The 27,924-nt window shown below is 50.4% G+C and overlaps 1 protein-coding gene and 1 long non-coding RNA gene across 4 annotated transcripts in view; both read right to left on the reverse strand.

Moving 5' to 3' along the window:
- Positions 1-2,079: 2,079 nt before the first annotated feature.
- Positions 2,080-27,924, reverse strand: part of LOC140409316 (uncharacterized) — a 40,909-nt gene continuing 15,064 nt past the window's right edge. Inside the window, exons 2-4 of one of the 3 annotated variants that reach the window (XR_011940320.1) lie at positions 15,501-15,618; positions 7,860-7,984; positions 2,080-2,800 (exon numbers count right to left, since the gene is read on the reverse strand). This is a non-coding gene — a long non-coding RNA (uncharacterized lncRNA). Of the gene's footprint in view, positions 2,801-7,859; positions 7,985-15,500; positions 15,619-19,675; positions 19,794-27,924 lie in introns of those variants that run through there. The other 2 variants (XR_011940321.1, XR_011940319.1) reach the window with 2 other exon arrangements.
- nanos1 (nanos homolog 1) lies at positions 4,822-7,349 on the reverse strand. Its single transcript, XM_072497712.1, has one exon. It carries the CDS (start codon positions 7,220-7,222, stop codon positions 6,572-6,574), a length of 651 nt encoding a protein of 216 aa, XP_072353813.1. The 5' UTR covers positions 7,223-7,349; the 3' UTR covers positions 4,822-6,571.

Below are 27,924 nucleotides of genomic sequence, written 5' to 3' on the forward strand. Positions count from 1 at the left end.
CTGAGTGTCCATACTTATTACAGTGGCTGCAATGCTTCCCACTGTCTCCTGGTCTGGCTCCTTTCTGTGGGACCCTGCAATGCCAATCCCTCGCATTGTGCCCTTGCCGGCCTCAATTGTGGCCGGTCAGTTTCGGCTTGGCCCAGTTCCCGTTACTGGGGGTTGCTACTCTTTCTGGTCTTGCTCTGACCTGGGACGTCTCCTCTACCTGTACACCGCTAGCCCACTCTACCAACTCGTCGTAACCCTGGGACATAATCACTCCCATTTTTAGGATAGCCTGGTGGGCACTAGAGAGTCCATCTTTAAAAGCTTGGATGAACGCCCGATTCCCACGGCATGGGTTCCCTTGCCCTGAGCACTCTTGGTACACGTGGAACAATCGTTCCCCGTATTCAGAAGCTCCTTCCTCTTTCTGCTGTCTTGTGGTAGTGATCTTGCTGCAGTTAGTGGGAGCATTCCATAACACTCTCTGGATTTCCGCTTTAAATTGGGCGAAGGGGTCCTGCTGTGCATCTATCTCTGCTGTTAAAGCGACGGCATGTGTCCACCGTCCCCCGTTATAATCCTGGGCTGCAGGAGTGGCGGGTCAGCTACCTGCCTTCACTTATCTGCTGGACAGGCTGCCCTGACCAGCTGGTGTACGTCTCTTAGGTGTAACTGGTGTCCAACCCAGATTGTGTCTAATTCTTCCCAGAATTTTGTGTTTGCGCTTCTAGGTTGTAATTTGCCCAGGGAAGCCATTACCTGCTGTCTCTCACCTGGGGTAAAGGGTTTATAATTCGCTTTTGGCTGCGCCTCTGTTCCCCCTCGGGTTACTGGCGCTAAATTGTATTCTAACGCACCCCACCCTGCCGGAGGGGCGGTTGGCCCCTGCTGTGTGGGCTCGTAAGGGGGTAGGGGATCAGCTTCCCCGCTCCCTTGTTGTTCTCTCAACACGTGGTCGTGTTTCTCCAGTTCCCTTACTCTAGATTCTAATTCCCTGATCTTCTCTTTGTCTTCCTTCCACTTTTCAGTAGAGGTGCCTACTTGTTCAATTAGTCCTGCTAACTGATGTGCTAACATTATCCCTATCTTTTTAGTCTTGTTTCTCTTCTCTTTGTCTAGCCAACCCCTCTGTTGTTCTGAGGTCTGGGAAGTGTCCCAGCCGTCCTTCTTCATCTTTTTTATCAACACTTGTCCGTCTGTCATGTATGTCTCGATAAGAGAACCTGCAGAGATCCCCTTTTTATATCATTGCCTGCCATCTCGCAGACTTCAATACCCCCGGTTACTATGAGTAAAGTGTGCTCTCTACTGGAGGGACTTCACTACCCCCCAGCCACTATTACTACCCTAGCACCGTCTGTACGGCCGCAGCTGCCTCCTAGCAAAGTGTGCTCTCTACTGGAGGGACTTCACTACCCCCCAGCCACTATTACTATTCCAGTACCGCGCTATCGCTACCGTCTCTCAGGGTTTGACTTATACTCACGGTGTCCACTATTACCACCTCGGCAACGTGCTTCTCCACCGGAGTTCGGCTCTAGGTCAGAGTTGATCAACTCCTTTTCCGCATCGCTAATAAGACATTGGACAGCCTAGTACCCAACTTATGCTCTACTTTCATACAAGAACTCTGCGTTTGTTCGCCACAACAGAGTTCGGGGTTAGCCGATTTCTGCCACTTGTGCTTCACAATTGTTAGTGCCTTTAGTGCCTCAATACCCACTTCCAATCCTGACTTTCGCGTGGGAGATTCCTCCTCTTGACAGCCAGTCTAAGGCTGGGCGTTTGGGGCAGCACTACCTTGTCCGTTTGTTGATGAGCACAAGCCACAAATCCTTAATACTATCAGCAGTAGTACCAAATCTGATCTATTATCATGTCACTATACAGTCAAGACTTATATCACTATGCTTATCACTATAGGTACCTTATTTTAAACTGCACCTTTTGATCTGTCTGACTCCTACAGATTCTAAACGATCTTTACCCCAGCTTTCCGATTGAGGCCTTCGATCGGAACTCACCAGAAGTAAGATCCTGCCGACTACGCCAATATGTTGTGGGAAAAATCAACCACTCCAAGAGTCAGACTTGCTGTGATCAGATAAATGCAGTTTTATTGTTACACAAAACTTCGGGAGAAAGCGTATGTACCCCGCGGTACAGTAGCCAGCATTTCTCTCGGTTTGAATGACAGTCATTAATTTTATACTTTGGGTCCACAATGAGCCCAGATACAAAACAATTATCACCTTGTTATCTTTAAACATTTTATAGGTTGTACATCGCAATTTGTAAGCATTTTGCCATTTACACATGGCCACAGTCAAAGAGGTTTATTGTCCCTTTGTTTTAGGAAATGGCCCAGGACATTCATATTAGCATATCATTATGTACACCTTGGCTGAAGTCAGCTTTATTCAAGTGGGGTCCCGCATTTATGTATTTCTTAATCTTCCTTTGTCCTGGGTCTGTTCCTATCTGTTCTCCAGGCATCAGTTATGTCTGCTTTATTCTCTGTGTCTCCATATTGTGTGTCAGGCAGCCATCTTCTGTGCCAAGTGCCCTTGTGAATCATTTCCCACTTCACCAGTGAAGCAGTTGAGGCTCCCTAGATAGACTATGGTGTTCGGGCGGGTAAGTGGAGCTGAGTCCACAAAAAGATCAGCCATGACCTATTGAATGGTGGAGCAGGCTCGAGGGTCCAGATGGCCTCCTCCTGCTCCCAGTTCTTATGTTATGTTCCCATGGAGACCTCGAGGTGCTCGCATGTCGAAGCCACTACTCCACCTCTGCCTGGACCTGCTGATGCCTGTAAGGAAGAGAAGGCAGGTTTAGTTCATGAGCAGGCAGAATACAGGAATGTATGTCACTCACTATGAATGTCAGGAGGCGATCAACTCAGGGACGTCTCATCCGTACTACTTTTCTGGGTGAAGTCAATCTCGCTTTCCCCCACAGGAGCGATCCTTGTCCATGCCCCCCCCCCCCCCTCCCCGCAGCCAGCTCGGCAGCATCCTCCTCAAATTTGGCGAGGTCAGATACGTTGGCCGTTCCTCCTCCAGCCTGGGATCATCCCTTCCCTTGTACGGAAGATTTACCCTGATGAGAAGGCGTGTGCAGAGGCTGGGAGAGATGCATGGCCCGGTGTGCGGTGAGCCCTCCCCAGAAGGGGGGAGCTTGTGCGGCATGTCTGATTAGTTGCTGGGGATGTGAAAGTATCCATGAGGCGCTCAGTGGTGATACGCAGCCCCCGTGAATGCTGTGGGCCATCTCTGAACCCTCAGTACACGATGAGAGTGTGAGAGTGGAGTGAGATGAAGGCTGACTGACCTCAGGGGAGCGGGTGAGATTATTTAACCTCTTCCTGCACTGGGTGACACTGTGGGGGAGGTTGCCCGCCACACCGTCCTGACCTCCCAGGCCGGAGAGTTGAGGCTGGTGAGCTTCGTGGAGCCTTCCTTGGGGTTAACGTCTCTCCTCGAAGGTGTCCCTGCTAAACTGCCTTCTTCTTCTGCTTTGCAGCCATCTCTGTGGGTGTCCTGAGGACAGCCGGGCTGGAGGGAGTGAAATGTCTGCCCTCACCTGGCATCTAAATATGGCAGCCAGCACCTTGGCCCACCGGGTAACCGCGGGTCAGTCCGTTCAGCTCCTCGCCCGTCCTGTGACCTGGAGAGATACTTGCCTGTGCATAATGAATTAGTTCCCGAATGCAAACCAGGGAGTGAATTCCCTCCATTCTGACCAGTGGGAAACCTGGCACAGATCCCACCAGCCACGCCACTTTGTTAAAAATATGGAAAATTCCACCCGTTGTGCCTTATTTTCCTTAACACCAGTCACCAACCCTGCCACTGTACCACGCAGTGATGTAAGTTATCATCAATGTTATAGTTTATTGCTGCTCCCCCCCCCCCCCCCCCCAGGCAAGCCCATGGGTGGCTTTGATGCAGATCTCTGATTGGTAATGTACAACAGGTTTAGTACCAGCTGTCTCTCCCCTCAGCAGTCCTTATGTATTTATGTCATTGGAGTGACATGAAGTTGCAACTTCTGATTGGTGGGGGTGGGGGTGGGGGGGGGGGGGGGGAGGGGGAAAGAGTGCTATCCACTGAACTCTGTCTGACACCAAAGAATTTGTTACCTTTCTAAATGAATTACCTGGACCTGCAAAAAATATTTACTCCCCCCAGCCTCTTCTTCCTGTTCAGGTTGTCCAGCGGTTGTCCAGCAGTTTCAATTTTGAAATTCACATTCAAATCCCATCCACAGTCTCACTAACACCTCCCCTGCCCATCATTAGCACTGTTACTTCACAGCGCCAGGGTCCCAGGTTCCATTCCCGGCTTGGGTCACTGTCTGTGCGGAGTCTGCACGTTCTCCCCGTGTATTTCCTACGGGTGCTCCGGTTTCCTCCCAGAAGTCCCGAAAGACGGGCTTGTTAGGTGACTTGGACAATCTGAATTCCCCCTCTGTGTACCCGAACAGGCGCCAGAGTGTGGCGACCAGGGGCTTTTCACAGTAACTTCATTGCAATGGTAATGTAAGCCTACTTGTGATAATAATAGATTATTATTATCACTTGTCATCTCCTCGAGCCCCACAACCCTCCGAGGGCTCTTGAGTGTAGCTGTAAAGCACTTTGGGATGTCCTGTGGCCATGAAAGGCGCTATATAAATGCAAACCCACTTCTTCCTCAGCAGCCCCACTGAACAAGCCTTTGAGAGTCTGCCCTTGATCGTGCTGCATGTTCCAACTCTTCCCCCTAGGGGGAGTCATGCCCGCACGCTCCCAAGCATCCAGCGCAGAAGGATTAAAAAGTCACCCCAATGTTTCTTCAATATGCCATTTTATTAGCTCCAGTGGACACTATCATTCTTTCTGCGCCGCAGTTTACAGAACAGTGACACCATTGTATAAATAAAAGTTAATCCGGTACCTTAATTTTTTTTCCTTTTTAAAAAAAAACCCTTACGCAAAAGGAACGCCAATCTCTGAACAATTTACAACACAAATTCAAAAAGGAGGAAATAATTGTGAATATATTTACAGTTATTTTTTTTAAAGATTTAATGAATTGCTTCGAGGCAGCATTCATGTTTAATCTCCTCTGCAGCCTTATTGCGAAAAATACAAATTTCTTATATAAAATCCAAAAAAATATTATTACAAAACCTTTTAGAAATGGCAGTGTGTCATTTATAAACTGGTTATTTATTGATCTGATAATTATTTTAATAGAAACTTAATGCATCTGTCAAGCATTAATGTTTTGAGGTAGAGAGCCCTCTTTAAATCAGCATATGGTCAAAATACTGAATATACATTACACACAAGTTCTTATTTACATATAATTCTATTACAACGTTTTTTTTAAACTGCTTTGGTAAACAAAATGAAACAAGTAATTCCATTGTGCAGTCCTGCTAGAATCATCATCAAAACAATTCTGACTGTTAAAAATGTTACATTCACTACGAGAAAGAAACTGCATTTTTTTTTAAACATTTGGATTAAGAGTTCAGACAGAACGCAATCAAGAAAAAGATTCAAACGTCGACTATTCATCCAACATTTTTCTTTCTAAACCATGCCTGTTTGCGTCGAGGAGAAAGACATTGAGAGAGAGAGGGAGAGAGAGAGGAGGAAAAAGACAGAGTCTTGCTTTAAGACGAATTCAGGTCTGGAGACTGAATTGTGATCCCTCTTCACTCACCACCCAAAGTCCTAAAGTGAGTTGAGTTATCTCACGTGTGTTCTTTGTGCCAGTCTGACATGCTCGTGGGCATATATATATATATATATATATATGAGAGAGAGAGGTGAAGCAAAATCCATCGTTGAATTCATTAATCCTAATCCATCCATCGATAATGGGCTGCTTATTTGTCGGGCTGTGATTTAGGAACAGTGAAGTGCTAGTTACACGTGGGAGCTTTTACAAGTCCTTGCTCCCAAATGTGTGGAATGATATTAAAGCACACAGGAGCTCAAATTCAAAGCCTTAAAAAAATAAAAAATGATGCCCTTATTTCATTGAAAATATTCCAGCTCCTGCTTCAACCCCAAGTGCATAAATTTCAATCTTTCGTGGCTTGAGTCCAGAATTACATTCCTAAAAACGCTCTTGTCCGACCTAGCAACCGTGACACTCAGTAGAAAGTTCCAAGCAGGGATGGGATCTGGTTTCACATTGATCAGTGACATTTTAAATGGAAGAGGGGGGCAGGGAGGATCGTTTGTTTTAGATCTGGACCTCAAATGGAACACAGAAGTGTTTCCGCACATGAATATAACTGTCCTTATGAAAACAAAACACACTTTACACAACAAACAAACAATTACCAGCAAGAAATTATGTTTCTTCTCTCATACGGTTTCTTTTTTTTCCCCCAAACACCACATTTGGAGACAAAAATGCCATGAATTCCCCCAAATCAGATCCCTGCTCCATCAATATTTAGAAATCTTAACATTTATTTTTCTCTGAGCCAGTTTTATTTTGTGTTGAGCGGAGTTCAGAAGCAGGAGGTGGCAGAGGAATCTCTCTCATTCTCTCTCTCCATCAAGAGGATTGTGAGCCTAGAAGACCTTCAGTCTCTTGCCTCCACCCACAGCTCTGCCCCCCTTCAAAACCCTCTGGGGGGGCTGGTCCTTGGAGAGGGGGCAGTACTTGATGGTGTGCGCGTTGTCCCCGTTGGCATTGCACAGGGGACAGGTGTATGCCCGCAGGATGGGGCACACCACCCTGCCGTCCGGCGTCTTCAGCACATGGGACGCGTAGATATCTTCGGGCGCCCCGTTGTTGCGGCAGAAGACGCAGATCTTGGCCTCCTGCTTGGCCCGGCCGCCGCCCTTCCTGGACGCCCTCCTGTCCAGCCCCAGGAGGTCGAGGGGGCCGAAGGGGTCGAGCAGCATCTCGGGCTCCGGGTGGCCGCCGCCGGCAGGGAGAGGCTGGAAGGGGTGGAAGAGGGAGAAGCTCTCCTCCAGGTCCAGGAAAGCCCTGGCGGCGCTGGGCGGGCAACAGCAGTGCCCATTCCCCGGGCAAGGGCAGCTGCAATCATTCAGCCCCAGGGTGGCCTTCAGGGACTCGGTGATGGAGTTGGGTGACCGGGGCACATTCCTGCGGTTCTTCATCACCAGCGTGGACAGACCCAGGTAGTCATTCCAAAAGTTAAAGGTGTAATCGTAACTGCTCCCGGCGTTCAGGTAGCTGGAGTTCCAAAAATCCATGCCAATTGCAGCGCAACGCTTCTATCTCATTCAACAGGGAGAATGCAGATACCTTTGTGCAGCAGCAGCTCTAACTGCTGCTCCTCTTGCTGCTCCTGATCTGGAGTGCTGAATGAGCCTGTGTGTGTGTTTCTAGGGTTTTAAGGGCTGGGTTTCACTGGAGGAGGAGCCTCCACACACACACACACACACACACAACAAGTTTATGATCAACCTCCCTTGCATTCCTCCAGGGAGAGTTGGGAAAAGCGCAATGGATCAGCTGCAGAAGGTTGCCTGGAGCCTGTGTGGGTATCTGGGCTGGGGCTGGTTTAGCACAGGGTTAAATCGCTGGCTTTTAAAGCAGACCAAGGCAGTCCAGCAGCATGGGTTCAATTTCCGTACCAGCCTCCCCGAACAGGCGCCGGAATGTGGCGACTAGGGGCTTTTCACAGTAACTTCATTTGAAGCATACTTGTGACAATGAGCGATTTTCATTTCATTGCTCCCCCCACCCCACCCAGCCAGCACCCCCTCAACCCCACCAGGCATGTTTGCAGAGCAGGGTTCATAGAATTTGATTTGATTTATTATTGTCACATGTATTAGTATACAGTGAAAAGTACTGTTTCTTGCATGCTGTACAAACAATGCATACCGTACATGGGGAAGGCAGGAGAGACTGCAGAATATAATGTTACAGTTATAGCAAGGTGTAGAGAAAAGATCAACATAATACGAGGTAGGTCCATTCAAAAGTCTGACGGCAGTCGGGTGCTAAATCTGGAAGTAATTGAATTAGAACATTGTTAGAGAGTTTACAAGAGTTAGAATGAAGGTTTAGAAGCATAGAACAAGAGTAAAAGATAGAATTAGAGGGTATGCTGGGCACAGCTTGCAAGAAGTCGCCTCGCTCCGGTGCCATCTTGGAAATTGGGAATTTACAGTGCAGAAGGAGGCCATTCGGCCCATCAAATCTGCACCAGCCCTTGGAAAGAGCACCCCACTTAAGCCCACACTTCCAATCTATCCCCGTAACCCAATAATCCCACCTACCCTTTTTTTCTGACACTAAGGGGCAATGTGGCATTGCCAATCCACCTAATCTGCACATCTTTGGACTGTGGGAGGAAACCCACGCAGACACGGGGAGAACGTGCAGACTCCGCACAGACAGTGACCCAGCCAGGAATCAAACCAGGGACCCTGGAGCTGTGAAGCAACTGTGCTAACCACTGCCCTAGTGTATGTGGTGCATGTGGAATATGAGGGGTGGAAATATTTAATTCCCGCCTGAGCTTCCCCCTAACATATGGTAGGTGGGCACGCGCTACATTTGTCAATCCCTTCGCACCCAGCACCACAGAAGGTGTTAGCCCAACCCCCCCACTTTGTTCCTGGTCCTCACTGACCTTCTCGAGGCTGCCAAATCCCTCGCCATCCTGAAAGCCAGGAATTTACCCGGTTCCAATTTCCATCGATGGCCAGCTTGCAGTCCCAGCAGTGTACACTGCCAAGTTCTGGCACTGCTGGGGCTGCCCGAGCTGCCAGCCAATCATATTGGCTAACAGCGCTTGGGACCCGGCTTCCTCCCACTGAGAGGTGGAGGTCCCACTATCTGCGGGCGGCATGGCGAATGAAATGAAATGAAAATTGCTTATTGTCAAATGTAGGCTTCAAATGAAGTTACTGTGAAAAACCCCTAGTCGCCACATTCCGGCACCTGTTCGGGGAGGCTGGAACGGGAATTGAACCATGCTGCTGGCCTGCTTTCAAAGCCAGCGATTTAGCTGTGTGCTAAACCAGCCCCTAAGTGGTTAGCACTGCTGCCTCACAGCGTTAGGGTCTCAGGTTCAATTCTGGCCTTGGGTGACTGTCTGTGCAGAGTCTGCAAGTTCTCCCCGTGTCTGTGTGGGTTCCTCCAGACACTCCCGTTTCCTCCCACAGTCTAACGCTGTGCAGGTTAGGCAGGGTTACAGGTGATAGGGAGGGGGAGCGGGCCTAACAGGGTGGTCTTTCAGAGGGTCAGTGCAGGCTCGATGGGCTGAATGGCCTCTTTGTGCAGTCGGGATTCTATAATTCTGTGCCTGCTTGGCTACCCGGCATCACATTGTGGCTGCAGGGTGGGCATATTTTAGGTGCATTGTCTAGCGGGCAACCCTTGCAATGGAGGTGGATGGGTGGGGGGCAGCAATAACCCCCCCCCCTCATCCCTCACCGTTCCCCTGGTGAATCCATCCCTCTGTTTATGTGTGTGTTTGTAAATTTACTGAAATGGTTACAGGACAGTAATGAAATGAAATGAAATGAAAATCGCTTATTGTCATAAGTAGGCTTCAAATGAAGTTACTGTGAAAAGCCCCTGGTCGCCACATTCTGGCACCTGTTCGGGGAGGCTGGTACGGGAATTGAACCGTGCTGCTGGCCTGCCTTGGTTCTGCTTTAAAAGCCAGCTCTTTAGCCCTGTGCTAAACCAGCATTTGGCCCATTGAGCGTCTCTGCAAAGAGGCTAATTTAGCTGATCCGCAACACCTCGCTCTGTCTCCAACACCCTCTCAGAGAGTGGGCGGGATTCTCCGACCCTCCGAGCCAGAATCGCACCTGGCGTCGGAGTGCAGAATAGCCATTCACGCCAGAAATCACGATTCTCCGCGGACCCACCAGTCCCGCGCGCGTGGACGACGCGGCACTGGTCGGGGGCTGTTGGAACAGGCCCCCGCGGCGTTTCTCTGTGGGCGACAGACCGAATTCCCGCGAGTTCCGCCGAGTCCCGCTGGCGTGGTTCAAACCTGGTACCACCCGGCGGGAGCCCGGACCCACGGCCGCTGTGGACGTGGTGGTGGTGGTGGTGGGGGGGGGATCTGACTCCAGGGGTCCTCCACGGGGTCCAGGCCCACGATTGGGGGCTTCCGATCGGCGGGTAGCCGTGATCTGGAGGGTGTTTGCCGACATGTTGCTCTGCGCCAGCGCGGAGACAGCAACACGCGCATGCGCTGGCACAGAGACATCCAGCGCGCGCATGAGCGTATCCACGCTGGCCGTACAGGGCCAGCTTTCGGTACCAGAGCAGCACGCAGCTATCCGGCGTCGTGCTAGCCCCCTAAAAACCGGTGAAATTCTGAGCCAGGAGGCCCGGTGACGCCGGCATGCACCACTCCGGTGTTTACACTGGCGGCAACACTTGGCTGGGATTTCAGAGAATCCCGGTCAGTGTCTTCCAGGTCCTAACCACCTGCTGAGTAAAACACGATTTTCCTAATTTCGTCATTCTTGCTTTTGCCAGTCACCTTAAATCTGTGCCCTCTGGTTTTCAACAGTTTCTCTCTGTTGTCTCTGCACGGGCTCTTCGTGACATTGAATACCTCTATCACATCTCCCTTCTCGAAGGAGAAAGCGGCACAGTGGTTAGGACTGACGCCTCACAGCACCAGGGACCCGGGTTCAATTCCGGCCTGTCTGTGTGGAGTTTGTACATTCTCCCCGTGTCTGCGTGGGTTTCCTCCGGGTGCTCCGGTTTCCTTCCACAGTCCAAAGATGTGCAGATGGTGGATTGGCCATGATAAATTGCCCCTTCGTGTCCAGGGATATGCAGGTTAGGTTATGGGGATAGGGCGGAGTGGGTTTGGGTAGAGTGCAGACTTTTTGTTTATAATTTTAAAGTACCCAATTAATTTTTTCCAATTAAGGGACAATTTAGCATGGCCAATACACCTACCTTGCACATCTTTGGGTTGTGGGGGTGAGACCCACGCAGACATGGGCAGAATGTGCAAACTCCACACGGAGAGTGACCCGGGTGCCAAGATCGAACCTGGGTCCTCGGTACCGTGAGGCAGCAGGGCTAACCATTGTGCCCTGGGTCGGTACAGACTTGATGGCCAAATGGACTCCTTCTGCACTGTAAGGATTCTATGAACAGTCCAACATTTCCAACTTATCCACTTATCTGAAGTTCCTCATCCCAGGAGCCATTCTCATGAATCTTTTCTTCACTCGCTCTAATGCCTTCATATCTTTCCTAATGTGTGGCACCCAGAACCTGTAATGATACTCTAGTTGGGGCTGAACCTGTGTTTTATAAAGTTTCATCATAACATCTGTGTGTATATGGGGCACAGTGGCTAGCACTGGATAGGGTGGAAGTGAGGGCTTAAGTGGGTCGGTGCAGCCTCGATGGGCCGAATGGCCTCCTTCTGCACTGTATGTTCTATGTTCTAGGTTCACTGTGGCTTCACAGCTCCAGTGTCCCAGGTTCGATTCCCGGCTTGGGTCACTGTCGGTGCGGAGTCTGCATGTTCTCCCCGTGTCTGCGTGGGTTTCCTCCGGGTGCTCCGGTTCCCTCCCACAAGTCCCGAAAGACGTGCTGTTCGGTAATTTGGACATTCTAAATTCTCCCTCTGTGGAACCGAACAGGTGCCGGAATGTGGCGACTAGGGGCTTTTCACAGTAACTTCATTGCAATGTAAGCCTACGTGTGACAATAATGATGATTATTATTATTATTATGTGTGTCGTCTCTATGTCTGGGTGAGCATACGCGAGGGGACACAAAGTTAAATGTGCACGAGAGGTCATAGATGTGTGAGGATCTGTTTGACATGACATGTTCTCTCACATGTCCATTTCCTATTGAACTGGAATACACCTGTTCCTGGTGGAACCATTTATGCAGAGAAACAGCTTTGAGTCCATCAGGCAGTGGTCTGCATATAATGTCCTGGAGGGCCTTTGGGAAAAAGAGATGGTGGATGCTGTTGGATGGTGGCTGAGCAAACTGTCAAGGTCATTTGGAAGAATGCCTCATGACCAGAACTTTCAAACAAGCACCAGAACCTAGCTTGGCTGGTGGTGAGAAAGGACCTCCCCGTCCGATCCTGCCTACACGCCTGCAGTCTCACCCCGTCTGCACGCTGCCCTCAAGGTGACTGTAGTGAGGAAGAGACTGCTGTCCACCTCCTGGTGGGAATGTGTCTTTGTAAAGAATGTCTGGAGAGAGGTTTCTATCCAGGTTCCCCCTGAGCAGCTCTATGACACAGAACTCTGTGCTCTACAGGCTGTGCCCAGGGGCACACACTAAGGCAAACATCAGCTATAGCTGGGGGCATCATCAACTCGGTGAAAGGTGCTCTTTGGTCTGCCCGAAGGTTGTTGGGCTTCCAGTGCAAAGAGTTGTCCCCAATCGAGTCTAACAGTGAGGCACATTCCAAAGCCCAGAATTAGGTGCTGAGGGACACACTAAAGCTTGGGGCAGTCAGCGCAGAGACGCAATGTGGGAAGGTCACTGTCTCAGACCTTTCAGCCGGAGTGAACTGCGGGACTGGGAATTGTCGAGAACCCTCTCTGGCTGTATACCTTACATTAAATATATACAGTGAATATTACATGTATCACAATTGTATTGAAGCACCTCAGTGCAACTTGATCTAGGTAGACAACTTAAATATTTTTGCACCATTTGTAATGACCACTTTGAAATATCTGTATTGAAGCATCTCAAGAGTGCAACATGATGTATGGAGAGAACCTGAATATTACGCAGTGCAGAAGGAGGCCATTTGGCCCATCAAGTCTGTACTGACCCAGGGGCAGCATGGTAGCACAGTAAGGCAGCACGGTAGCACACTGGTTAGCATAGTTGCTTCACAGCTCCTGGGTCCCAGGTTCAATTCCGACTTGGGTCACAGTCTGTGCGGAGTTTGCATATTCTCCGTGGGTTTCCTCCGGGTGCTCTGGTTTCCTCCCACAGTCCAAAGATATGCAGATTAGGTGGATTGGCCAAGCTAAATTACCCTTAGTGTCCAAAAAGGTTGGGTGGTGTTATGGGGATAGGGTGGAGGTGTGGGCTTGGGTACGGAGCTCTATTCAAGGGCCAGTGCAGACTTGATGAGTCGAATGGCCTCCTTCTGCACTATAAATTCTATGATTATTGCACTTTGTGTGATGGCAATTTTGAAGCTTTTGTAATGTTCTTTCAGATATTTTATGAATAAAGTATGTTTTTGCAAAACAAAAAGCTTCTCTATGTAATAGAAGCAAAATATTCTGAATCAAGGAGTTTGGTGTTTTGAGAAGCGAAGAGCAGAGAGGCCTTCCCTAAGATCGTTTCATATTGACACCTTTTAATTTGGATCAGGCTGTGCTTCGTGAGAGAATAACAGACGGGTTCACCCATACATCCGCTTTCACCTTCTGTATCTCTCAACCACTTTCTCTGCCCGATATCTATCCAGCCTCCTCTTGAATCTGTCAATGTGGCTATCCCCCCATTCTCTTCTTGGCCCCTTCATTCCATCCATTCTATTGCCACCTTCTGTCCCTGGACCGTCCATCCTTATTCCCGTCCCATAGCCCAATCTCCTGTTCCTCACATTCAGTGCCACCCTGTTAAGAAGCTATTCTGTGGCAGCACGGTGGCGCAGTGGGTTAGCACTGTGGCCTCACGGCGCTGAGGTCCCAGGTTCGATTCCGGCTCTGGGTCACTGTCCTTGTGGAATTTGCATTCTCCCCGTGTTTGCGTGGGTTTCGCCCCCCACAACCCAAAGATGTGCAAGCTAGGTGGATTGGCCACGCTAAATTGCCCCTTAATTGGAAAAAATGAATTGGGTACAATAAAAATTTTAATAAAAGAAAAGCTATTCTGTAAAACTAGAACGATGAAAAGTAAAAGAGAGTGAAATAACTTTAATTTCTATAGAGGTTTTCCTGAGCATGGTTTGTCGAATTGCATTTCTATAGCACCTTTCATTTGGTACAATGTCCCAAGATGCTCCCAAGAAGCACAAGCAAAACAAATTGACAGGGAGACACATAGTCAGAGACCAGGGCAGGTTGGTCACAGAGAAGGAGTGAGAGGCAGAGATTTTTGGGGAGGGATTTGCGGAGTTTAGGGTCCAGGGTTCTGAAGGCACGGCTGCCAATGTCAGAACAATTAAAACCAGGGATGCAAAAGAGGCCAAATTTGGAAGAGCGCAGATACACTTGTCGGGCTGGATGAGGGAGGGATTGGAATTTAGAATTCAGTGTTGACTAACACGGAGCGAGCGCAGCACGTGAGCAACTCAGTTTTGGACAAGCTGGAGGTATTTGGGGAATGGGGAAATGAATTACAAATGTAAATCAGCAGCACGGTAGCATAGTGGTTAGCACAGTTGCTTCACAGCTCCAGGGTCCCAGGTTCGATTCCCAGCTGGGTCACTGTCTGTGCAGAGTCTGCACGTTCTCCCCGTGTGTGCGTGGGTTTCCTCCGGGTGCTCCGGTTTCCTCCCACAGTCCAAAGGTGTGCGGGTTAGGTGGATTGACCATGCCAAATTGCCCTTAGTGTCCAATAAACATATTAAGTGTGGGTTACGGGGACAGGGGAGATACGTGGGCTTCAGTGGGGTGCTCTTTGTAAGGGCCGGTGCAGACTCGATGGGCCGAATGGCCTCCTTCTGCACTGTAAATTCTATGAAATCCATAGATGATATCCGGGAAACCATTCCCGCCCTTTCCCACTTTCCCTTAATGTCCCATTACAGTCGGTCGATGAATCCTGATCCGGCTTTGTCGAATCCTGATTTTCCATCTGCCTTTTCACTCTATCCAGAAATGTCAATCCCATCAAATGACTTCCAAAGAGGGATCTAGACTTCAAGACGCTGGGGTGTCACGTGACTGGAGCAGGAGGCTAATCAATTCTCTCAACATCCATTTCTTTTTACTCTATATCCCTGGGTGGAGGTAGAGAAAAAGAGGGGGAAATAGAACTAATTTCAGAACATTTCACTTGTCTCTCTCTCTCTCTCTCACTTTCTGTGGATCTTTTGATGATTTGCAAAGAACAGATGGTTCAACGGTTTAGCTTTCAAAATGAAAAGAGGCAACTGAGAGTCAAAAGAAAGAGACATTCACACATTTCCATAATCAGGGCATTTTATGCAGAAGTTAATTAAATAATAATTGACACCCCAAAGGTCAAACTGGCTCTCAAGGTAACCAACCCACTTTGCAGTACTTAAAGCAAGGCTCTCGCTGTACTGCAGTTGAGATTTTGGGGTGCACAGTGTTAATGCCCAATGTGTCGACAGGCAAAGGTAAACTTGCGTTTCTGTAACAGTTTAACTGCCCTTTCTTCCTCAATCATTGTACAAGCTTCAACTTAGCCACACCAGCCTGCATTTTCACCCCCAGCACCCCCACCCTTGATCCAACAGCCCCCCCACCCCCCTCTCCCCCTCCCCACCTTCCCGGCCCTCCAAGAGCTACCCAGAGCACTGTAAAATTCTCAAACTCAAAAATGTGACCTGTGCCCCTCTGGCACCTCACTTCTGGGTCTCCCTCTACTCCGCCAGACTCCTCCTCATTGCTTGCTCCCTCCCTTCATCTCGGCACCTTCACTCCACCTGTTCACTGTTCCCCTAGATTTGTCCGCACTCCGTCTGATAAGATAAGAGCATGTAAAATAAGAGCTGGAGAAGGCCATTCTGCCCTTCAGGCCTGCTGTCAATTCAACAGGATCAGGATTTGTCTTCCATCTCAATTCAATCTTTCAACTCCTTTGGTACATCAAACATCTACTGATTTCTGTCTTGAATACACCAATCTTCTCTGCACTAGAGAATTCTAATTCACAACTCTTTGAGTAGATATGTCTCTTCATCTCAGCTCTAAATGGCCAAACTCTTATTCTGAGACTATGATTCCATGTACCAAATTCCCCAACCAGGGGGAAAAATCTACCCTTTAAGAATGCCACATCTTCTAAATCTCGGGGGATAAAAACCCAGAGTAATTAACCTAACCTCAGCCTTATAAATCTGATTTGCAAGGGATATTCCAATAGGGGCTCATTCTCCTGCGTTCCACAGAGAACGTTTTGATCACCAAACATATTAGCTACCTTCTCAAAAGAGATGATGGCTCATTCCTTCAGTCCTTTTGTTATACTCCAGAAAGATGTTTCATGAAGAGTCCATCTTTACATACTTTTACAATATTTATTTGCAGTGTTACACTTCACAAGCAAGTACCCCCCAACCCAATTTTAGTCTGTGGTCTATTTATAGTGACACAAATGACACCCAGTTAAATGCACACCACCTGCACGTCATTAAACACAATTGATTTATAATTACCAGATGGAATGGTTGAAATGAATCGCATAAATGCGTTTAAGAGGAAGCTCAATGAGGAATAGACGCAGAGCTTACAGTGCAGGATTAAGCCACTTAGCCCTGAATGTGCTGTTCCTTGTTGGCATTTTTTGCTCTATGTGAACTTTTTTCCACTCTCCATTATCTGATCCCATCAGCAATGCTACATTGGTACCAGTAACAGTCCCCATTAATTATGGTTTTACTACATTCCTGGCTGATTAATGGTTTATATAGCTTTATACCATGGCTCTAAAGTAAATTGTGGGTTTTTTTCTACCAGTGCTGCATCAGTGAGGTGGATAGGACGGTAGCTTAGTGGTTAGCATAATTGCTTCACATCTCCAGGGTCCCAGGTTCGATTCCCGGCTTGGGTCACTGTCTGTGCGGAGTCTGCATGTTCTCTCCGTGTGTGCGTGGGTTTCATCCCACAGTCCAAAGATGTGCCGGTTAGGTGGATTGGCCATACTAAATTGCCCTTCGTGCCCAAAATTGCCCTTAGTGTTGGGTGGGGTTACTGGGTTATTGGGATAGGGTGGAGGTGTGGGCTTGGGTAGGGATGCTCTTTCCAAGAGGCGGTACAGACTCGTAAATGGCCTCCTTCTGCACTGTAAATTCTATGAATAGCACCTTTCAAAGCAGTTCTATTGAGTGCCAAGGGTTCAGGTATCTAATTAAACTAAAGAGCAGTAAGCATTTGTGCATTAGCTAATGTTTTTTGCACAGCACTGATAATGTGTGTATCTTCATATACAAGTCATCAGTTCTCTATCTCACTCTCTCGCAGTCTTTCTCTTTGCTGTTGCTCTCACACTCTCCCCTTTGCTCTGTTCGATTCTCCCTGTTTTCTCTCTTTCGCCCTCTCCCTGTTTTTATGCCTCTCTATCCATCTGCATTCACAGAAACAACAGCGGAAATGTAGCTTTTTTTTTATCCCAAAGCCTGAATGTGCTGAGGGACAATTGACATTTTCTAGACCCAGAACAATAGAGTTTTTCGCTGCATAAGGGCATCAAGGAATCAGATTAAATGTGGAAAATGAAAGATCAGCCATGATCTCATTGAATTGTAGAACAGATTCGCGGGGTTGGATGGCCTATTCAGGGGAAAAAAACAGTAACAATGGGGAAAGAAGAATACTGATCACAACTGTTTTCATTTGTGTTTCTCGGTTTATCTCTCTGTTTCTCTTGTTCTCATTTTCTGTTACTGACTCAAGCTCTTCATTCCTCTCCCTGTTTCTCTTTTGTTGTTCTCTGCTTTTGTCTTCTCCTCTCCCTCTCTTTCCGCTTCTCTATCTCTCTGTTTATCTGTCCCTCAGTGACCTTCTTTCTCCATTTCGCTCTCTGTACGTTTCAGTTTCTCTTTCTCTTCTCTGCCTCTGTCTCTCCACACACTTTCTCTGTCCGTTGCCAATCTCTCGCTCTTATTTTTACCTGTCCGTCTGTCTCTCTCTCTCTCTCGCCCTCTGTGTCTCAGTTTGTCTTGCTCTCTGTGCTAAGTATCTAGCGGCAGCTTGTTGTGACATAGGGGCAGTAAACATAAACACATCGGCTGACCTGTGTGCGCGACTGGAGCAGCCAGTGGGCACCGAGCAACCCAATTAAAGCCTTCCGTCCTATCAGTAATACCAGCCATGCGAGAAACTGCTTATCTGACCTACGGAGATTAGCAGGATTTAGGCAGTGGCCTGCCTGTTCACTGTTACCTCAGGCCCTCCAACTCCCCAAGAGCTGCGTTGCCATGCAACACTGCAAGGTTACCTCATGACCCAGGGGGCAAGGCAAGTTAAGACCTTACAATGTCACTCCCCCACTTTTGTTTTATTGATTTCAGAAAGTTGGCAATCCCTAGTCAAACCGTGAAGGTGAATGGCTTCAGTCTGCAGTTAGGAGTTGAGGTACCCTCAATAATGACGCTTAGAGTGTAAACGGTAAAGAAGGCTTTACTAGACTAAGAACTATGCTAGAGCTGAGACATGTGCTAACTGCTGCACAGCCCACCAGGCAGCCCCTTATATACGGCTCACAGATGTGCGGAGCCAGAGGCGGAGTCCCCAGGGTTCCAAGCCCGGTCTTAAAGGGGACATCACCTTACATGATGACAAGGCAGTAACCGTTCATCACAGGAGTCAACCATGTTGGTGTGGGACTGGAGTCACATATTGGGCCAGTTCAGGTACACTTCGCAGGCGACCATCCCTGAAGGACATCAGCGAATCGACTGTGTTTTTAACAGGAACTGAATTAATCCCACTCCCTGTATTCTTTTCCTTTGAAGGCATCTACCAATTCCTTTTTCTATACTTCCATCATCCTATTGCAGATCATAATCGCTCGCAAAGTAAGTCAACATTTTTCTTGACTCACCTGCTCGATCTTCTGCCAATTACTTTAACTCTGTGTCCCTCCCTGATTACTGACTGCTAAACCCCTCATAATTGTAAAATCCAATTATAATTAAAAGATTTATAAGGTGCGACTTCTGGTTTTAATTCATTCTTGGGACGTGGTGCGGCTGGCCTTTATTTCCCATCTCAAATACAAATGAGTGGCTAGCTCGACAAAAAGGAGCCACAGGGAAAGAGGGAAGTCCATTCAGCCCCTCAAACCTGTTCTGCCATTCCATGAGTTAATTTGTGACCTAAGTCCGCATATCTTTGTCCATAAGACCATAAGACATTGGAACAGAATTAGGCCACTCGGCCCATCGAGTCTGCTGCGCCATTCAATCATGGCTGATATTTTCTCATCCCCATTCTCCTGCCTTCTCCCCATAACCCCTGATCCCCTTGTTAATCAAGAACCCATCTATCTCTGTCTTAAAGACACTCAGTGATTTGGCCTCCACAGCCTTCTGTGGCAAAGAGTTCCACAGATTCACCACCCTCTGGCTGAAGAAATTCCTCCTCATGTCTGTTTTAAAGGATCGTCCCTTTAGTCTGAGATGGTGTCCTTTGGTTCTAGTATTTCCTACAAGTGGAAACATTCTCTCCACGTCCACTCTATCCAGGCCTCGCAGTATCTTGTAAGTTTTATTCTTGTGAACCTCCTCTGGACTCTTTCCAAGGCCAGCACATCCTTCCTTAGATACGGGGCCCAAAACTGCTCACAATCCAATAATCCTTCGATACACAACTGGGAAGGCAGTGGTGTAGCGGTATTGTCAGTGGACTAGTAATCCAGAGTAATAATCCATGGACCCGGGTTCAAATCCCACTGTGGCAAATGGTGAGATTTGAAGTCAATAAAAATCTAGAATTAAAATGTCTATTGATGATCATGAGAAAAAAAACTCATCTGGTTCACTAATGCCCTTTAGGTAAGAAATCTGTCATCCTTACCTAGAATGACCTCCATGTGACTCCAGACCATAAATGCCCTCTGAAGTGGGCCGAGCAACTCACTCAGTTTAAGGGCAATTCGGGATGAGCAACACCATCTGGCCCAGCCGGCGACACCCACATTTTAAAAAAGAACAAAAGTCCATCTGGAAAATGAACAATTGTTCTCGCATCAGCCGGAGGACAGATTCAAACTGCGACCACCACTTGTGTGAAGAACTATTTTCACATTTCACCCCTGGAAGATTTCTTTAAATTCATTTACGGGATGTGGATGTCTCTGGTTAGGCCAGCATTTATTGCCCATCCCGAGTTGCCCTATAGAAGGCGGCGGTGAGCTGTCTTCTTGAACTGCTGCAGTCCCTGAGGTGTATGTACACCCACAGTGCTGTTAGTGAGGGAGTTCCAGTATGTTGCCCCAGCGACAGTGAAGGGACGGAGATATATTTCAGGGTGGTAAGTGACATGTAATGATAATCTTTATTGTCACAAGTAGGCTTACATTAACACTGCAATGAAGTTACTGTGAATAGCCCCTAGTCGCCACATTCCGGCGCCTGTTCGGGTACACCTGAGGGAGAATTCAGAATGTCCAATTCACCTAACAGCACGTCTTTCGGGACTTGTGGGAGGAAACCGGAGCACCCGGAGGAAATCCACGCAGACATGGGGAGAACGTGCAGACTGCACACAGACAGTGACCCAAGCCAGGAATCGATCCCGGGTCCCTGGCGCTGTGAAGCAGCAGCGCTAACCACTGTGCTACCGTGCCGATTAAATCACATCACGTGCCGGGACAGGCACAAAATCCCACCGGCATGGCCGGATGGCATATTTAAAAAATAGCAAGCATGTCATCACACCAGGAGTCCTGGACATCAAGATGGCTTCCGGAAAGCTGGCCCCATGGTTCAGCGATGTCTCCCTGGATACTGTCTGCCAGGCCTGTCGAGGACACATAAGAACATAAGAACTAGGACCAGGAGTAGGCCACCTGGCCCCTCGAGCCTGCTCCACCATTCAATGGGATCATGGCTGATCTTTTGTGGACTCAGCTCCACTTTCCGGCCCGAACACCATAACCCTTTATTCTTCAAAAAACTACCTATCTTTATCTTAAAAACATTTTATGAAGGAGCCTCTACTGCTTCACTGGGCAAGGAATTCCATAGATTCACAACCCTTTGGGTGAAGAAGTTCCTCCTAAACTCTGTCCTAATTCTACTTCCCCTTATTTTGAGGCTATGCCCCCTAGTTCTGCTTTCACCCGCCAGTGGAAACAACCTCGCCGCATCTATCCTATCTATTCCCTTCATAATCTTATATGTTTCTATAAGATCCCCCCTCATCCTTCTAATTCCAACGAGTACAGTCCCAGTCTACTCAACCTCTCCTCATAATCCAACCCCTTCAGCTCTGGGATTAACCTAGTGAATCTCCTCTGCACACCCTCCAGCGCCAGTACATCCTTTCTCAGGTAAGGAGACCAAAACAGAACACAATACTCCAGGTGTGGCCTCACTAATACATTATACAATTGCAGCAGAACCTCCCTAGTCTTAAACTCCATCCCTCTAGCAATGAAGGACAAAATTCCATTTGCCTTCTTAATCACCTGTTGCACCTGTAAACCAACTTTTTGCGATTCATGCACTAGCACACCCAGGTCTCTCTGCACAGCAGCATGTTTTAATATTTTATCATTTAAATAATAATCCCTTTTGCCGTTATTCCTACCAAAATGGATAACCTCACATTTGTCAACATTGTATTCCATCTGCCAGACCCTAGCCCATTCACTTAGCCTATCCAAATCCCTCTGCAGACTTCCAGTATCCTCTGCACTTTTTGCTTTACCACTTATCTTAGTGTCGTCTGCAAACTTGGACACATTGCCCTTGGTCCCCAACTCCAAATCATCTATGTAAATTGTGAACAGTTGTGGGCCCAACACTGATCCCTGAGGGACACCACTAGCTACTAATTGCCAACCAGAGAAATACCCATTAATCCCTACTCTTTGCTTTCTATTAATTAACTAACACGGAGGAAAACAACCTCTTCCCTAGAGATGAGAGCAGGAGGCCGACCCACTCACCACACTACCCTGGGACGAGGTCACGGGGAAGGGGAGTGGGAAACGAGGTCACCGTGGGCGGTGAGAGAAGCGCAGGAAACACATGAGTGAATTAACCTCTGCCGCCTGGGGAGGTGAACCCTCTGCTCTTTACACTCACCTCATCATTTTCTGAATCTGTTGTGGGATATGGGCGTCAATGGCAAAGCCAGAATCTGTGCCGTCCATCCCTAAAAGAAGAGGTGCTGGGTGCTACCTCGTTGCCCCACTGCAGTTTATGTGGCCTGCAGATAGGGAGGCAACTACAGGTTGCTAACCCAACCAGACTGAAGGCACAGCCATTTGAGGGAGGGAGGTTGGAGTAAAGGGCAACATTGGCACATTCTAATGAGAGGTAGTCAGAGGTCCCGGGCGGGGGCCGCCATGCCAGCTGGGTGGGCTAGTTAACGGGAGCAAAGTGGGTGGTTGTCAGGGGGAAGGTGGGGGGGAGGGGAGGAGTGGGATGGTTCTTTGTTTGGGTGTGGGGGAGGGGGGAGGACTGCTGACATGGGCGTAGGTTGGCGAGGTGCAGTTGGGAAGTGAGAGAGGGTGGCGGCCATCTTGGGGGCAGCCTGGGAGAGTGTGTGATGTGGGCCAGGGGGGAAGCTGGCTAAACAATGATTATGGCTGATTGGCAGGGGAGGGGGGTGGGAGCTCCCCCCAACCAGGCTGGCTACTTGGAATGAGCGAGGGTCGAATGGGCCGTTAAGCGGTCGCCTTTTTCCGCGCACTTGACAAGTTGGAAGGTGGATGTTGTGTTCTTGCAGGAGACGCACCTGAAGTTGGGGGATCAGACAAGGCTGAGGAAGGTGGGACAGGTGCTTCATTCGGGGTTGGACATGAAATGAAAATGAAAATCGCTTATTGTCACAAGTAGGCTTCAAATGAAGTTACTGTGAAAAGCCCCAAGTCGCCACATTCCGGCGCCTGTTCGGGGAGGCTGGTACGGGAATTGAACCGCGCTGCTGGCCTGTCTTGGTCTGCTTTCAAAGCCAGCAATTTAGCCCTGTGCTAAACCAGCCCCGAACATGACGAGAAGGGGAGTGGTGATGCAGGACGGTAGAGGGATTGGGGGCCCCGATTGGGATGAGGGATGTGATGGATGGTGTAGGATCGATGCAGCCAGGGAAGGCCCTGGGGTCGGACAGTTCCCAGCAGAGTTTTACAAGAGGTTTGGTGTGGAGTTGGGGCCTCTGCTAGTTGGGGATGGAAACGAGACAAGGGGAAAGGGGGAAGTCCCCCCCCACATTGTCGCAGGTGTCCATTTCGCTAATTTTGAAGAAAGATAAGGACCCGGAGCAGTGTGGGGCTTACCGCCTGATATCGCTGCTAAATGAGGATGCAAAGGTGTTAGTGTCGCGGATGGAAGACTGTGGGCTGGGGTGATGGGGGAGGACCAGACGAGATTCGTGAAGGGGTGGCGGGGTTGTCAGTGAAAGTGTGTAGGCTGCTTAATGTCATTACGGCGCCCTCAGAGGGACAGGAGTTAGAAGTAGTAGTGGCAATGGACGCGGAAAAGACTTCCAATCGGGTAGAGTGGGCTTATCTGTTGGAGGTGCTGAGACGTTTTGGATTTGGTCAGGGGTTCGTGGGTTGGATTCGACTGCTGTACAGGGCGCCAATGGATAGTGTCCAGATGAACAGGCCATGGGTATTTTGTACTACATCGATGGATGAGCCAGGGGTACCTGCTCTCCCCGTTGCTTTTCTCTTTGACGCGAGAGCTGCTGGATATGACACTTAGGGCATTGGGGGGCTGGAGGGGATTAAGCAGGGTGGGGGAGCTGAACACAGGGCCTCACTACATGCGGACGACCTTTTTTTATATATCTCGGACCCAGTGGGCAGCTTTGAAAGGATCATGGAGATCTTGAGGGAATTTAGCTGGTTTCCGGGGTATAAATCTACCTTGGGGAAGAGGGAGATGTTCCCGATTAATGCTAGAGGGCAGGAGAGGAGGTTAGGGGAGTTGCTGTTCCGGGTGGTAGGGGCGAGTTTCCAGGTGGCGCGGGGCCGGGCACAGCTGCATAAATTGAACTTGCCAATTCATTTATCAGGATGCTGCCAGGATTTGAGGATTTTAACCATGAGGGATGATTGAATAGACTAGGCTTGCTTTATGTGGAACAGAGGAGAGTGAGGATGCTAGAGCGAGGGTCTCGTTTAGCACCGTGGGCTAAACTGCTGGCTTGTAATGCAGAGCAAGTCCAGCAGCGCGGGTTCAATTCCCGTACCGGCCTCCCCGAACAGGCGCCGGAATGTGGCGACTGGGGGCTTTTCACAGTAACTTTATTGAAGCCTGCTTGTGACAATAAGTGATTATTATTATTATAAAATGATGTAGGACTTAGATAGAGTGGATAGGTGGGACCTGTAGGAATAACCAGGTGGCATAGATTTAAAGTAAGGAATAGGGGGAATTTACTGAGTACCTTTATCAGCCAGACTGTGTTGGGAATCTGGAACTCGCTGTCGGAAGGAATGGTCGCGGCAAAAAAACACGACACCTTTAAAAAAGACTTGGATCTTGGGAGTGCTGTGACATATGGACCATGATGGGCTAGATAACTCTTTGTCGGTTGGCATGGATACAATGGGCCAAATGGCCTCATTTTGTGCCATGAATCTGTCTGTACTTCCTGATGGGAATAGGCAGTGTCAGTGGTGGTTCAGATGTGTCGTTGGACCATCATCTCGGCTGGAATCTGACGAGAATCTGGCTCAGCTTCAGACAGGGAGAGTCCGGCTCACCTTCCGGCTTTACTGAAGGAGTCAGGGATGCATTAAAGAGTCATCTGTTCCTCTTCTCTCACTCTGCAGGTACCTGCCAGCCTGCCAGATCCATTGAGCTCATCCCCTGGCAACCGGTCAGGAGCGGGAAGCACCAGGGAGAAGGAATTCACAGCTGTACAGAAATGGAAAATCTGACATCAACTCCGACTGTCCAGCACGGCTCTCCGTCTGGCCGACCCTGCCCGGCTGCAGCTGGCGGGGTCCACTGCAACCTGCAGAACTTCTTCACTGGGTGTGGGGAGCTGAGGCGGAGTGCTGAGCATCAGGTGAGGAGTGTGGGGGGAGTGTTGAGGGTGGGGTGTGGAGTGTGTGGTGGGGTGTGGAGTGTGTGGGGGGGAGTGTTGAGGCTGGGGCATGGAGTGTGTGGGGGGGCTGTTGAGGGTGGGGTGTGGGGGGAGTGTTGAGGCTGGGGCATGGAGTGTGTGGGGGGGCTGTTGAGGGTGGGGCATGGTGTGTGGGGGGGCTGTTGAGGGTGGGGTGTGGAGTGTGTGGGGGGAGTGTTGAGGCTGGGGCATGGAGTGTGTGGGGGGAGTGTTGAGGCTGGGGCATGGAGTGTGTGGGGGGGCTGTTGAGGGTGGGGTGTGGAGTGTGTGGGGGGAGTGTTGAGGCTGGGGCATGGAGTGTGTGGGGGGGCTGTTGAGGGTGGGGCATGGAGTGTGTGGGGGTGTTGAGGGTGGGGCGTGGAGTGTGTGGGGGGTGTTGAGGGTGGGGCATGGAGTGTGTGGGAGGAGTGTTGAGGGTGGGTCATGGAGTGTGTGGGAGGAGTGTTGAGGGTGGGGCGTGGAGTGTGTGGGAGGAGTGTTGAGGGTGGGGCGTGGAGTGTGTTGGGGGCGTGTTGAGGGTGGGGCATGGAGTGTGTTGGGGGCATGTTGAGGGTGGGGCATGGAGTATGTTGGGGGCGTGTTGAGGGTGGGGCGTGGAGTGTGTGGGAGGAGTGTTGAGGGTGGGGCATGGAGTGTGTGGGAGGAGTGTTGAGGGTGGGGCGTGGAGTGTGTTGGGGGCATGTTGAGGGTGGGGCATGGAGTGTGTTGGGGCGTGTTGAGGGCGGGGCATGGAGTGTGTTGGGGGCGTGTTGAGGGTGGGGCATGGAGTGTGTTGGGGGCATGTTGAGGGTGGGGCGTGGAGTGTGTGGGAGGAGTGTTGAGGGTGGGGCGTGGAGTGTGTGGGGGGTGTTGAGGGTGGGTCATGGAGTGTGTGGGAGGAGTTTTGAGGGTGGGCCATGGAGTGTGTGGGAGGAGTTTTGAGGGTGGGGCATGGAGTGTGTTGGGGGCGTGTTGATGGTGGGGCATGGAGTGTGTGGGAGGAGTGTTGAGGGTTGGGCGTGGAGTGTGTGGGGGGTGTTGAGGGTGGGTCATGGAGTGTGTGGGAGGAGTGTTGAGGGTGGGGCGTGGAGTGTGTGGGGGGAGTGTTGAGGGTGGGGCATGGAGTGTGTGGGAGGAGTTTTGAGGGTGGGGCATGGAGTGTGTTGGGGGCGTGTTGAGGGTGGGGCATGGAGTGTGTTGGGGGCGTGTTGAGGGTGGGGCATGGAGTGTGTTGGGGGCGTGTTGAGGGTGGGGCGTGGAGTGTATTGGGGGCGTGTTGAAGGTGGGGCATGGAGTGTGTTGGGGGCTTGTTGAGGGTGGGGCATGGAGTGTGTTGGGGGCGTGTTGAGGGTGGGGCATGGAGTGTGTGGGGGGGTGTTGAGGGTGGGGCATGGAGTGTGTTGGGGGCGTGTTGAAGGTGGGGCATGGAGTGTGTGGGGGGAGTGTTGAGGGTGGGGCATGGAGTGTGTGGGAGGCGTGTTGAGGATGGGGAGTGGAGTGTGTGGAAGGAGTGTTGAGGGAAGGGAGTGGAGTGGGTGGGGGGAGTGTTGAGGGTGGGGCGTGGAGTTTGTGTTCAGGTGGGATTTGGAGTGGGTGGGGGGGGGAGTGTTGAGGTGGGATTTGGAGTGTGGAGGAGTGTTGAGGGTGGGGTGTAGAGTTGGCGTTGAGGTGGGATTTGGAGTGTGTGGGGGGTGTGCTGAGGGTGGGACGTGGAGTGTGTGGGAGGCGTGTTGAGGGTGGGGTGTGGAGTGTGTGGGAGGCGTGTTGATGGCGTGGCGTAGAGTGTGTGGGAGGCGTGTTGAGGGTGGGGCATGGATTGTGTGGGAGGCGTGTTGAGGGTGGGGCATGGAGTGTGTTGGGGGCGTGTTGAGGGTGGGGCGTGGAGTGTGTGGGAGGCATGTTGAGTGTGTGGCGTGGAGTGTGTGGGAGGCGTATTGAGGGTGGGGAGTGGTGTGTGTGGGAGGCGTGTTGAGGATGGGGCGTGGAGTGTGTTGGGGCGTGTTGAGGGTGGGGCGTGGAGTGTGTGGGGGGAGTGTTGAGGTTGGGGCGTGGAGTGTGTAGGGGGAGTGTTGAGGATGGGGCGTGGAGTGTGTTGGGGCGTGTTGAGGGTGGGGCGTGGAGTGTGTGGGGGGAGTGTTGAGGTTGGGGCGTGGAGTGTGTAGGGGGAGTGTTGAGGGTGGGGCGTGGAGTGTGTGGGAGGAGTGTTGAGGGTGGGGTGTGGAGTTGGTGTTGAGGGTGGGGAGTGGAGTTGGTGTTGAGGTGGGATTTGGAGTGTGTGGAGGAATGTTGAGGTGGGGTGTGGAATGAGTGGGGGGGAGTGTTGAGGGTGGGGAGTGGAGTTGGTGTTGAGGTGGGATTTGGAGTGGGTGGGGGGAGTGTTGAGGGTGCGATTTGGAGTGTGTGGAGGAATGTTGAGGTGGGATTTGCAGTGTGTGGGGGAAGTGTTGAGGGGGTTTCAGAGTGTGTGAGGGAGTGTTGAGGTTGGGTGTGGAGTGTGTGGGTAGAGTGTTGAGGGCGGAGTGTAGAGTTGGTGTTGAGGTGGGGTGTGGTGTGGGTGTTGAGGGTGGGGTGTGGAGTGGGTGTTGAGGGTGGGGTGTGGAGTGAGTGTTGAGGGTGGGGTGTGGAGTGGGTGTTGAGGGTGGGGTGTGGAGTGGGTGTTGAGGGTGGGGAGTGGAGCTGGTGTTGAGGGTGGGTTGTGGAGTGTGTGGGGAGAGTGTTGAGGGTGGGGTGTGGAGTGGGTGTTGAGGATGGGGTGTGGAGTAGGTGGGGAGAGTGTTGAGGGTGGGGTGTGGGGGGAGTGTTGAGGTTGGGGTGTGGTGTGGGTGTTGAGGTTGGGGTGTGGAGTGAGTGTTGAGGGTGGGGTGTGGAGTGGGTGTTGAGGGTGGGGTGTGGAGTGGGTGTTGAGGGTGGGGTGTGGAGTGGGTGTTGAGGGTGGGGTGTGGAGTGGGTGTTGAGGGTGGGGTGTGGAGTGGGTGTTGAGGGTGGGGTGTGGAGTGGGTGTTGAGGGTGGGGTGTGGAGTGGGTGTTGAGGGTGGGGT

Source organism: Scyliorhinus torazame, chromosome 3 (assembly GCF_047496885.1).
Source record: "Scyliorhinus torazame isolate Kashiwa2021f chromosome 3, sScyTor2.1, whole genome shotgun sequence".
NCBI classification, from domain to species: domain Eukaryota; kingdom Metazoa; phylum Chordata; class Chondrichthyes; order Carcharhiniformes; family Scyliorhinidae; genus Scyliorhinus; species Scyliorhinus torazame.

Excerpts from the sequence above, each read along its gene's own strand:
- nanos1 (XM_072497712.1), bottom strand. The coding sequence starts at position 7,222 with ATGGATTTTTGGAACTCCAGCTACCTGAACGCCGGGAGCAGTTACGAT.